This window comes from Ursus maritimus, unplaced genomic scaffold (genome assembly GCF_017311325.1).
Source record: "Ursus maritimus isolate PB19 unplaced genomic scaffold, ASM1731132v1 scaffold_21, whole genome shotgun sequence".
Taxonomy (NCBI): domain Eukaryota; kingdom Metazoa; phylum Chordata; class Mammalia; order Carnivora; family Ursidae; genus Ursus; species Ursus maritimus.
Window position 1 is genome coordinate 10,695,075 of NW_024424564.1, and position 13,060 is coordinate 10,708,134.

General features: G+C 36.7%; 1 protein-coding gene across 2 annotated transcripts in view; it reads left to right on the top strand.

Annotated features, from left to right (window-relative positions):
- NUP107 (nucleoporin 107) overlaps positions 1 to 13,060 on the top strand; it is a 48,320-nt gene that overhangs the window by 23,491 nt on the left and 11,769 nt on the right. For both annotated transcript variants that reach the window (XM_008684263.2, XM_008684264.2), the window contains 8 exons: positions 2,180 to 2,293; positions 5,870 to 5,960; positions 6,112 to 6,188; positions 8,132 to 8,191; positions 8,888 to 9,033; positions 9,140 to 9,188; positions 12,213 to 12,282; positions 12,594 to 12,712. In XM_008684263.2, the coding sequence (XP_008682485.1) occupies positions 2,180 to 2,293; positions 5,870 to 5,960; positions 6,112 to 6,188; positions 8,132 to 8,191; positions 8,888 to 9,033; positions 9,140 to 9,188; positions 12,213 to 12,282; positions 12,594 to 12,712 (726 nt within the window). The remainder of the gene's footprint in view (positions 1 to 2,179; positions 2,294 to 5,869; positions 5,961 to 6,111; positions 6,189 to 8,131; positions 8,192 to 8,887; positions 9,034 to 9,139; positions 9,189 to 12,212; positions 12,283 to 12,593; positions 12,713 to 13,060) is intronic.

Here is a 13,060-nt window from a genome sequence, read left to right on the forward strand (position 1 = left end):
CCGGATCATGACCTGACCAAAGGCAGTTGCTTAACATGCTGAGCCATTCAGGTACCCCCTGCGCTTGTTTTTTAAAGGCTGAGAATTTTTCTTCACACAGATCCTTGGTTTGGTTTCCCAAAGATTTGCATATATTGTTTAACTCTAAAGCTGCTCAGTTGCATTCGAATCTGATGAAATGTATTTGAACATATCTGGGGCCCATGAATTGTAAATTGTAAAAGAAGGTAGAGAAAGTGATTTGTCAGCTTTAAAAACAAATTAATTTTGGTCTTACAGTAAGGTTTGACTCCTCAGGGGTAAGGTGATGACTTACGAAAGCTCTTACATGGGGCACCTGGGTGGCTCAGTTGGTTGAGTGTCTGCCTTCGGTTCAGGTCGTGATCCTGGAGTCCTGGGATTCTGGAGTCCTCTCCATGTTTCAGTCTGCTAAAATTCACAAGACAGGAAATAACAGATGTTGGCAAGGATGTGGAGAAAGGGGAACCCTCTTACACTGTTGGTGGAAATGCAAACTGGTGCAGCCACTCTGAAAAACAGTACCGAGGTTCCTCGAAAAGTTAAAAATAGAGCTACCCTACTACCCAGCAATTGCACTACTGGGTATGTACCCCAAAGATACAAATGTAGTGATTCGAAAGGGAACCTGCCCCCCAATGTTTATAGCAGCAATGTCCGCAATAGCCAAACGATGGAAAGAGCCCAGATGTCCATCAACAGATGAATGGATAAAGAAGATGTGGTATATACATACAATGGACTATTATGCAGCCATCATAAAAAATGAAATCTTGCCATTTGCAATGATGTGGGTGGAACTAGAGGATATTATGCTAAGCGAAATAAGTCAGGCTCCCTGCTCAGTGGTGAGCCTGCTTCTCTCCTTCCACACCCTGCTTGTGCTCTCTCTCTCTCAAATAAATAGATTAAATCTTTAAAAAGAGAAAGAAAGAAAGCTCTTATATATAAAAAGCAAGGGGGGAAAAGCTTGAGGTTAGAAAGGTCATTCTAGGATATGAGTAATAGGAATAACAGTAGATTTGAAAAGATCAGGAGTCTAATTCTTGTAGAAATAAAGGAATAGAGCATTGTGACAGGTGGAGACATGGGAACTAAATGTTTTTAATGAAAAGTGAGAGAAATAAGTAACAATTGGGAAAATTGATAGAATTCCATTGGGTACCAAAGTGGTTTTGACAAAAATTGTTTGGAAACTACGAGAAGAGCATGAAATAAATCATAGCTAAATTACCCTGTAGCAAGGAACTAAAAATCATTTAATCTTAACGGCTGGAAAGTGGTGATTTCCTTCGTACCAAAAAGAGACCATGCTCCAAAACTGAATGATTGTATCAGTCTGCAAAGTATTTGTGAAAGAGCTATCTCATCTATTATGAACTTTATTTTCCAAATCGATATTAGTATTACCATATACTTAGTAACATTTGAAATAAGAGTCACATTAAAGTAGTCTTTCACTTAAAATTCATCATGAAGATCACATGTGCTATTTGCTGCAAAAGTGAGGACAATATGTTATCCCAACTGTTTAAAGGCACATTTTGTTCTATCTGTGAAAAATAGTATGTGGGATTAACTGTTTTAGGTAGATTTTATTTACTAGAAATCTATTCTTAAAAGATTTTTTTTTTTTGGACACAGGTCTGTTTTATATGGCCTTAGTTCCATAATGGGCTCTCTTATATGTTCTCGGAGTACCAGCTAAGCAATTTCAGGTCACAGAATGTATTGTCGACTCCTCCTTCAGTTTTTCCTCTGTGCTCATTCTCCATCTAGGCCTATTTCTGTTGAGAATTAACTTGGGCGTGTAATTGCTACAACAGGGTACAGCTCATGTCAGCTTGAATGATGAGTAGCAGTTTTAGAATTGTCTGGCTAGGCTGCCATAGTGGTGTTACCGCCTTGCCTGACCGAGGCATGTACCTTTGTGGACCAACAGAGTTTGTTCTGAATGGGCAGCAGACAGTTGTGTGGCTCTCTGGAACACCTGTGATACTTTCACTCCCCTTGTTACTTAACTAAATTGTAAATAAATTTATTTCAGTATATAAACTCAGGAGATTTATCATCTCGGTGATGTCCAAAATGTACGTGGCTACAAAGAATTTATCATTGATGTTTTTTGTTTTGGTTTGATTTGGTTTGGTTTTTTTGGTAGGACCCTGATGCTCCCATTAGACAGAAAATGCCCCTTGATGATCTGGACAGAGAAGATGAAGTCAGATTACTCAAGTATCTTTTCACTTTAATCCGTGCTGGAATGACAGAAGAGGTAAGTCATACATCCCTGCTTCTTCGGTTTCAAAGTCATAGATTATTTAAGTTGGAAGGGATCTTTGTGACCACCTACTGTGTCTCCTCGATGTAGTAATCTCTTCCACAATATTTCTGGATCTACTTCCTGTTTGAACGTTTCCGGTGATAAGAAACACATTGCTGCAGAAAGCAGTGCATTCTTGTTTGTGCAACTCTGATAGATTCTTTTTAAGAAGTCATATTTTGCCTCCCTGTATTGTACTGCATACCCTGGGCTTAACCCCCTTATTTTTAGTTCTGATTTTTAAGAGTTAAGAATGAACCTGACCCTAATTGCTCTTCTAGGTGACACTGTTTACCCTTGAATGGCCCACAGACTTCTTCCTTAAAATCTCACTTTTTAAAATTTTTTTTGTGGTAGTTAAGATGTTATGTATAGAATGTGAAGGATCTAATTCGTTAGCTTACTGGATGGTTTTGCTGACTCTTGAGGTGGGCAGTCTGATGCGTAGGCACTTCAAGCTTGGGGTAATAGGTGGCACCTGTTTTGCAGTCTCCTTGGTGATGTTCTTTAGGTAGATCTATGTTAGTTCAAACTATTGTAATTTCTTATGGTAGTAAGTCCTGAATTATTAAGCATTATTCTTATTTTTTAATTAAGAAAAGAAGTGGTTATTATATACTCATTTATTCAGAAAATATTTGAGTTCCAGCCACTCTGTCTGGTGATATGGGAAATAACAGTGGCAAATAAGGTTGTATTTTAAAAAACAGAAAACAAAAATATCACATTACTGCAGCCTTGAAAAACAAAATCTCTTAAGGTCCCACTACCTTTACGTAACCACAGGTAGTGGGGTTTTGTTATTATCATTATTATTACTATTATTATTATTATTTACTAGAGCACTCTTTTTTTTTTTCCTGCCTTTTTTTTTCTTAGAGACAGCAAGGGCTTCCATAAAGTCCATATTTTCCATCGTTTCCATTTACAAGCAAACAATAATATAACCCTGAAACCCAGAGATCTTGGGTGACTTCCAAGGTCACAGGATTAGTGAAATAATCAAGGCTGGAATGCAAGACTCTGATCCCAGTTCATGCCTATTCTATTACAGTGTGGTCACTCTGGCTCTGCCACTCATTGTGAGTCCATGAGTAAGCTAATCACCTTTGGGCCCCAATTTTCTCATCTGTTGAACAGGCACATAATTAGCACCTCTCTCTTTAGGTTCATATGAGGATCAAGTGAAGTAATTCATGTGAAGTACCTCATAGTGTCTGGCTCATAGTAAATATTCAATAAATGAGAACTCCCATTATTAACATTTTCACCTCACATATGAAGAAACTAAGTATTAGAGCCTCAAAAACACTTGACAAGAGAACAGGATTTTTTTTCTTTTCCTTTTTTACTGTTACCTTTTGACCCCCCTTCATCCATTTCTCCCAACCCCCACCTCTGGCAGCCAGTGTTCTCTGTATTTATGAGCTGCTTTTGTTGTTTACTTTTTTAATTCCAAATATAATAAGGGAGGTCACATGATATTTTTCTTAGTCTGACTCATTTCACTTAGCATGATGTCCTCTAGGTCCGCCCATGTTGGTGCAAATGGCAAGATTTCTTTCTTTTCTGGCCAAATAATATTCCATTGTGTGTGTGTGTATATATATATATATATATATACATACATATACACACCCCACATCTTTTTATCCATTTATCCATTGGTGAACACTTAGGTTGTTTCTATATGTTGACTATTGTAAATAATGCTTCGGTGAACATGGGGGTGTGTATATTTTTTCAAGTTAGTGTTTTTGTTTTCTTCAGATAAATACCCAGAAGTGGAATTACTGGATCATATGATTTTTCTATTTTTAATTTTTTAAGGAACCTCCTTACTGTTTTCCACAGTGGCTGCACCAGTTTGCATTTCCAGCAGCGGTGCTCAAGGGTTCCCTTTTCTCCACATCCTTGCCAGTACTTGTGTTTGTTATCTTTTGATAAGACCTTTCTTTTTTACCTCTTTTGAACATAATCATAGTATAATACATTGAGGTTTTTATAACAACTTTATTGAGATATAATTCACATACCATATAATTCATCCTTTATCTTGTATTTAAAATACACAAGTCAGTAGTTTTGATACATTGCATTATTCTTTTTTTCCTACTGTGATAAAATATATATATCACAAATATCACAATTTGTCATTTTAACCATTTTTTAGTGTACATTTCAGTGCCATTAATTGCATTTACAACTTTGTGAAATCCTCACCACTATGTTTCCAAAAGCCTTTTCATCAACCCAAACAGAAACTCTGTAACCATTATGTAGTAACTCCCCATTTCTTCCTTCCCTCAGCCCCTGTAACCTCTGATCTACTTTCTGTCTCTCTGAATTTGCCTATTCTAGCTATTCCACGTGACTGGAATCATGCAGTATTTGTTCTTTTGTATCTGATTTATTTTGCTTAAAAAAATGTTTTCAAGATTCTATATACAGTTTTTATCCTTCCTTTTTTATTTTTTTTTTTATTTTTTTTAAAGATTTTATTTATTTATTTGACAGAGATAGAGACAGCCAGTGAGAGAGGGAACACAAGCAGGGGGAGTGGGAGAGAAAGAAGCAGGCTCATAGTAGAGGAGCCTGATGTGGGGCTCGATCCCATAACGCTGGGATCACGCCCTGAGCCGAAGGCAGACGCTTAACCGCTGTGCCACCCAGGCGCCCCCCTTCCTTTTTTAGATAGTATGTCAAAACAAAGCATTTTTCCATGTTACTACAGAGCTTTTAGAATTTTAATAGCCCGATGTTTGGGGTAGGATATTCTTTAACTGGTTATATTAATCGAGTTCTCTAGGTTCAAGTGATAAAAACCCGACTCAGGTTATTTACAAGTGAGGAATTGATTGGTTTGTGGAACAGGGAAGTATAGACGGTTATATCTGGTTTCAAGCAGGATCCGGGGACTCAAAAGATGTGTATCTCCAGCAGGAGCGCTGGGAGTAGTAATTCCTCTGAGATCACATCCCTAATCTTAGACTTCAGAGGTGGGATCATAGGATCTTACCCAAACCATATGAACTAAATGGGGAAAAGACAGTTCCTAAAGAGGTGTTGTATCTATCTCACTGGTATATTTTGCTGGTAGTCTAAGCTCATCTGCTTGGTCACAGTTAACATAAATATCAGTGGGCTGAATGAGCACTAGTGCCTTGTCATTATAGAGACTAACTCTGTTTTCGTAATACTTTAGTGTGAATCGGGGTCATCAACATCTTTAGCCCCATTTGTTTCTAGCAGAATTAAATGCTTGTGGGCACCATGGGAGCCAATTAGGAAGCCCAAAATCAAAGAGTAAAGGGAGTATTAGGGAAGGGAAGAAAGGCGGAGACCACAGAAAGACATGCATGCTTGTGGCAAAGTGAAATGCCATTACTAGTTGTCTGCATTGTCCTTTGAAACATCGTTCTTTATCTAATCCTGTCATATATTGCTTATATACTTTTCTGTTAGGTACAGATACTTTTCCAGTACTGCACTGGCTAGATGACTAACTGCTCTTTTTTGTTTCTAAAGGCACAACGGCTCTGTAAACGTTGTGGTCAGGCATGGAGAGCTGCATCACTTGAAGGCTGGAAACTCTATCATGACCCTAATGTGAATGGAGGTATTTTAGTAGATTTGATTCTGAGAATTGGGGATATATTTAGTTCTAAATGCCAGTCTTTATGAAGCACAGCTTTTGTTTTTAGAAATTGTTGAAATAAGGAGTTCTCTATTTTAAACTATAAATTTTTATTTCTTTCACTGTTTTATAGGAACAGAATTAGAACCTGTAGAAGGGAATCCATATAGAATCATTTGGAAAATAAGTTGTTGGAGAATGGCAGAAGATGTAAGATACAAGAAAATCTTTACTGATACTGATTTTTAATTAATTGCAAGCCTGCTGAAGGTGCTGTGAAACATTCAGAGTGGTATAAGACTAAGTTTCTGTTTTCAAAAAAGCTCTTTTTTTTTTTTTTTTAAAGTAGGCTCCACACCCAGTGTGGGGCTCAAACTCACAACTCTGAGATTGAGTTGCATGCTCTACTGACTAAGCCAGGCAGGCGCCCTGTTTTCAAAAAACTTCTGATCAGATTGAAAAATAGGGGTGGGCAGGCTTACCTACTAATCAGAATTATTCAGACACTAAGAAACACTGATAAAAGGCAAAAATACAAAAGAGGTACCAAATGAATTCAGAAAATAAGCATTTGGGCTAAAACGGACTTCCCCGGAGAGTGAATTGAATTGCACTTTAAAAAATTAGTTGTTGGGTTTGAAAAGAAGAGGAAGGAATTCTCGGTAGGATGTGTAAGTTGGAAAGCCCAAGGGAAGGTGGGAGGTCTATCAGGGAGGAACAGAAAGCTCACCAAAGGAAATAGAGTCAGTTCTGTTACGACACCACGTGACCTGTGCATTCCTTAAAAATCACTACAGCACGCAAAATTGCGCAGAAAACCCACAGGCCTTTTGGGGAAAATAGAGTTGCAAGCACGGTACGAAAAAACCATTGGTGAGACATCACAAGATAAAAACTTAACGAAACACCGTTAAACAGAAAATACACAAACACTACAATAAATGCAGCACTTTACCTTGAAAAAGCACTGACGTTTACTTGTGGAATTGAGTGTCGGGGGTTGCAGCTTGTGAGTTACTGTGAGGTGTAGAAGGAAGTTAGCTGAAATTAAAATGAAAATTGTAACACTTGATATGGATGGAGTTAGCTTGCAATACACCTAATGAAGTGAGGTAGCAGGTAGATGTGTGAGGTATGTTAGTTTTGTGTATTTATAACGGGCTCCATTCAGCTAGGTGTGGTTGTCTGCGTCCACCTAGTACTTCTTGTAGATGAAATTGTGCATTATGGGAAATTTGCATTACGTTTAAGTTGTTCCTTGGTGGATCAGTTGCACTGGCACAAATTCACATTTTCAAAACAAAGGTTGTAACAGAACTACTGGAAAAGATGATTGAAAAAGATAAATCAAGAACAGGCGCTAGTGGTCCTCAAGTGTTGCTCTAAAGGAGTATATCATAGGTAGTAGTGAACCAGCAAAACCTCAAGGGCACACGGCAACAGTGCTTTAAGAAGATTAGCATGACAGTGAAAAATAGGCTCAAAAATGGAATGGACCAAAGGCTGAGAAACTAGTTAGGAGCCTGTCGGAATTATTCAGACACTAAGTATTAAGGGCCTGTCCCAGGATAATATTGATAGTGGAAAGGAAGGGAACAAGAGTGGTCAAGAGAATGATTGGAAACAAATGCAGAGGAGGTCTCAGGTATATAGTGAAAGCAAAGCCTCTTATTTAGATGATAAGAAAACAGGAAATGCCATCAATAGAATCTGATAGTAAAATGGACTAATTTGGTGAATATAATTAGTCCTGCTTAGGAATTAAATGCAAACTGATGCAGGACGGGTCCCAGGTGCCTTGTTTTGATGTTCTTAGGTAAGTATCAAATAGTGTAGGTATTTAGGAACTTCCTAGAGGAAAACATCTACCCCGGTTCTATCTGGAATAAAATTTGACTATGATAAGTAATCATTAGAGTTGGATCTTTCGTCCTGTATTTGAAACTTAGATGATTTTTCCTGAAGATTTCAGCACCGACTATATCAGCAAACCAAGGAGTCCTTATTGACCCACTAGATCTCTAACTAACGTTTAGAAACTATCAAGTGAATAAATAAGTTCAGTTTAGAAGACATTGTAAAATTCCAGATGATGAAAAAAATTGACATGTTAAGAAAAACATCATTTCATATTTATACTCATTGTATTTCAGGAGCTTTTTAATAGATACGAGAGGGCAATTTATGCAGCTTTAAGTGGGAATCTCAAGCAGGTATGTAGTCTATTTTAATTCTATTTTTTTCCTGTGGAACAAAATCAGATACATATTCTAATAATCATATATAATAAATTTTATAAGCTTAAGCTACTTTCTAAGAGTGGCAGTGACAGCGATAATCATGAAATAGAATAGTGACTTGAGCTGCTTAATTTCATGTATGTCGTACACCAGGTGATGTTTTAGTACATGGAATCAGACTTTAATTTCTAAGAATTGTAAATTTAATTACAATACATACATATATTTTTTTACAACACACATTTATTGATGACTTATAGTGCCGATAGGTTTATACGGAAGTGTACCACTAAGGCGGAGTGACTGTTGGGATTGTCTTGTGTGTGTGTGTGTGTTGTGCTTCTTGGAAACCCCACCACTGCCCTGCATTTTATAGCTATTTGAGGGATGTTAGAATAATTAGTTGAAACACCATCTTATATCAACATGGAAAATTGATGCTGTTGTGAACTGAGTAAGGAAAAAAATCTTAATAGTCCAAACTTTTTAGAAGATGTGGTGTGGGTGAAGTAAAGGGCTATATGATATGGTATTTTACAATCCACTATGTTTTATGTCTTTAAAATGACTTTATGGTCATATCAATAGTAGTAACTTCTTCCTCCCCCCCCCCGCCCCCGCCCCTTGTTGACTGTGTATGTGTTTCTGGTTTGGCATGGGGAAAAAAAGCTGCTTCCTGTCTGTGACACCTGGGAAGACACAGTGTGGGCCTACTTTCGGGTGATGGTGGACAGTTTGGTAGAACAGGAGATCCGGACGTCAGTAGTGAATCTAGATGAAACTGAAGAACTCCCTAGGGAATATTTGGAAACAAAGTGAGTTTTGTTTTTTTGTCCTGGTGATTTGCAGTATGCTCTGTAAAGTTTTATTTTGTAACCCTTATTAATATTGTTTTATCCCTTTTCTGTTTTCTTTTTAAAGTTGGACCTTAGAAAAGGTATTTGAAGAACTTCAAGCCACTGATAAAAAGGTAAATATTAGTAGAAACATTTTAGGATAACCGGAATAGGAAACAATGTTATGCTATTGTGTCGTGTATCTGAAAGGCAAAAAAATATATGAAACTTTGTTATATTTTCTCTTCTTTTCCTTACCTCTTATCTAAATGAGAGACTTTTTTTTTTTTTTTTTTTAAGATTTATTTGAGAGAGAGCACAAGTGTGGTGGGAGGGAAAGGGAGAGGGAGAGGGAGAAACAGACTCCCCACTAAGCAGGGAGCACAACTCGGGGCTTGATTCCAGGGTCCCGAGATCATGAGCTGAGCTGAAGGCAGACGCTTAACCGACTGAGCCACCCAGGCGCCCCTAAATGAGAGACATTCTTTAAAAGGAAGAGACTTAACTGCATATTTAAATGATACATCATTTCTGCCTCTTTGGTTCAGGATTGGTTTCATCTAAAAACAAGGGTATGCATGTAAGCTAACTTATCCCTCTTTGGAAAACGAAAAATATTAATGGAAAATTAACAAGACTTTTCCTAGATCTTAAAATCATCTAATATTTTTAAGTAATATTCTAAATAATTTTAAATAACTGAAGTATGTAACAAAATAATCCAGAGATGTAAATAAAACCTATATAATAACTTCCTCCTAACCACTTTATGATTATTCTCACCCCCCAGGGGTAATAAAATATATAGCTATGTAGTCTTCCATATCCTTCTCTATACTCTTACAAATATGTGTAAATAATGTGGATATTCCAAGGTAGGATTTTGATTTTTGTTGTTGTTTTTTTTGCATCATACTACATACATTACTCTACAACTTGGCGGGGGGGGGGTTGTTTTTTGGTTTTTTTTTTTAATTTACTTTTTTGAGAGAGAGGGAGAGAGATTGCATGGGGGGGAGGGGCAGAGGGAGAGAGAATATTAAGCAGGCTCCATGTCCAGCGCAGAGCCCCAGCATGGAGCCAGACACAGGGCTCAGTTTCATGACCTTGAGATCATGACCTGAGCTGAAATTAAGAGTCAGATGCTTAACTGACTGAGCCACCCAGGCATCCCAATTGTTTGCTTTTTGTGTCTGTTTTTTTCATTTAATGATACTTTTTCCAAGTTAGTGGATGTAGATTTAATGTAAACTGACTTATTCTTTTTAATCATTCCTCTTTTGATGGTATTTAGGTTGTTTCTAGCACTGCAGTGAACATTCTTATATACATATATGCTTACCTGCTAGTCCTGTTTTAGGATAAGTGTCCTAAAAGCAGGACTGCTGAGGTAAGGGGTAGATGTATATTAAATTAATTACCTGATTGTAGCATTTAATTCATACTCCCATAAGTAATTTACTAATGTGGCCATTTCCCTGCATTCTCACCAGTCCCAAATTTCACACTTTGAATTTTTTGCTAATCCATCAGATTAGGTGGGAATTAGGAACTCACTGTCCTACTCTTACTTCCCTGTCTATTCATCAGTCTAAGCAAGTTTTCCGGTGTTTATTGACCATTTGTGAATTTCCTATTCAGATCTTTTACCTATTTTCTTGTTGAGTTTTATCTTTTCCTTATTACTATATATGACCTCTTTGTATAGTAAAGAAATTAATGCTTCTTCTGTCAGGTGTTTATTACCAGTCTGTTATTTTGGAGATTCTAGCTAATTGAAAATAAAACAAGTAAAGGAATAGATATAAATATTAGAAAGGGGGGAATATTTACATATGATAAAAGTGTAAATCTAGAAACTCAAGATTCAATCAGTTATTAGGATTAATAAAAGAATTAATAAGAATTAATGAGAGCTTTTTTAAGTACCTGAATTCAAGACAAAGTTACCCCAAAAAATCATAGCCCGTCTGTACTTTACACAACTAATTAGAAAAGGATTTAGTGCTCCCCCCAAAAAATGTCCCATTAAATTATTGACTAAAAATATAAGATATATAGGATAAAATTAACTAGGGGTTTGAGGACTTTCATAAAGAAACTATAAAATCTTATTGGAAGACATGAGTAAATAGATGTACCATGTTCCTGGGTGAGAGGATTTGATGTAAATATTAGGCATTCCAAAATTAACATAGAAACCTAATACTTTGGGGGATTATTTCTGAACAGAAAATTTTACAAGTAGAAGAGTAAGTTAGAATGGCAAGACAGCAAGAAAATTTGGAAAAAAATAATACTATGCAGTACTTGGCCTTATTCAATAATAAAACAATATAATTATACAACAACGGTATGCAGTTAGCACAGGAATGAATAGATCAGTGAAACACAGAAGTCTTTATTAGATCCAAATAATGAATTAGCACTTAATAGATGACAGAGGTGATCTTTCATTTCAAAGGAGGAGGGATGGTTTATTTACATACACGGTATGGGCATGATTGACTTCCTGTCCGGAGGAAAACCGAGTAAATCCCTACGTCATGCCACATTTTAAAATCAGTTCAGATGGAGCAAAGATTTGAATGTAAACAAGAATGAATGCTGAAAGAAAATTTAGATAACAAAATTAAAATTAATATATATTTGACAAAAAAAGAAAGAAACTATTTGCTTCCAAACAATGCAACAGCAGGTCACTTGTAGTTTTTTCTACTCTGTGTCTAATCACTATTTTGGTGGTTTCTGTTACACTTGGTGCCGTGTGCAGAAGAGAATACGCAAGGAATGCTTTCAAGAACTGTTGTTCATGTTCGAGGAAATCTTATAGTTTGTTTTGCTTAAGTTACATGTGCCCTTCCTTTTCTGGCTCACTATGGAGTGCCAAGAAAAACGGTGGTAAAACATAAAAATAAAAGTTTAATAATATTCACAGACATTAAATTGTTTTACCACAGTTCTCTGCTTTCAAAGATCGTTCAGCTTGACTATATCCCAAAGCCATTATCTTTCTCAAATTTGTTTTGATCTCCTAAGACACCTCATATGCAACTTTTTCTTTATGTTGTTTCAAAAGTTGACGTTTTCGTTTACTAATAATACGTACTGTAGAATGACCACTGGGAGATTTATGGAAAATGTAAACATTTTTTCAGAGAGTTTTGGAAGAGAATCAAGAACATTATCATATTGTTCAAAAATTCCTTATCCTGGGAGACACTGATGGTAAGATACTATACCTTTGTTTTGCTTTCTATGAGTTCTTTGTTATGGCAATTTTGTAAAAAGTTATCAAAACAGTGCATGACTCACCACATCTTATAATCTTTATATCAGCGTATTTGAATGCAGCTGTTAATTAATTGCTAGATAATAGAGTTTGAACTTACTCCTGGGTCTGTTTTATATGGGGTTATTAACAATGAGGTAGTGATTTCGTAGTACTATAGGAATACAGTAAATATCCTTAGTAATGTTTATTTCTGTTCTTTTCATATTTATCCCTGTTATTGAATTTTTGCTTTGACGGCTTGTAGGTTTGATGAATGAATTTAACAAATGGCTTTCCAAAAGCAGAAACAATCTACCTGGACACCTCCTCCGCTTCATGACTCACCTCATTTTGTTTTTTCATACTCTGGGACTACAGATCAAAGTAAATAAAGAACAATTGACTGTCCTTTGCAAGGCTGATGCTATATGCCTCTTATTAGGAAAACATGCTACTTTTTTGCCATTGTTTTCTAGAAATGGTGGTAAGGGTACAGAAGTCTTTTTTTAAGATTTTATTTGAGAGAAAGTGAAAGAGCACAAGTGAAGGTAGGGACTGAGGGAGAGCAACAAGCAGACTCCCTGCTGAGCAGGGAGCCTGACGCAGGGCTCAATCCCAGGATCCTGGGATCATGACCTGAGATGAAGGCAAACCCTTAACTGACTGAGCCACCCTGGTGCCCTGGTATAGAAATCTTCTATATAGTCTAGTATGGTCATTCTATGATAACTC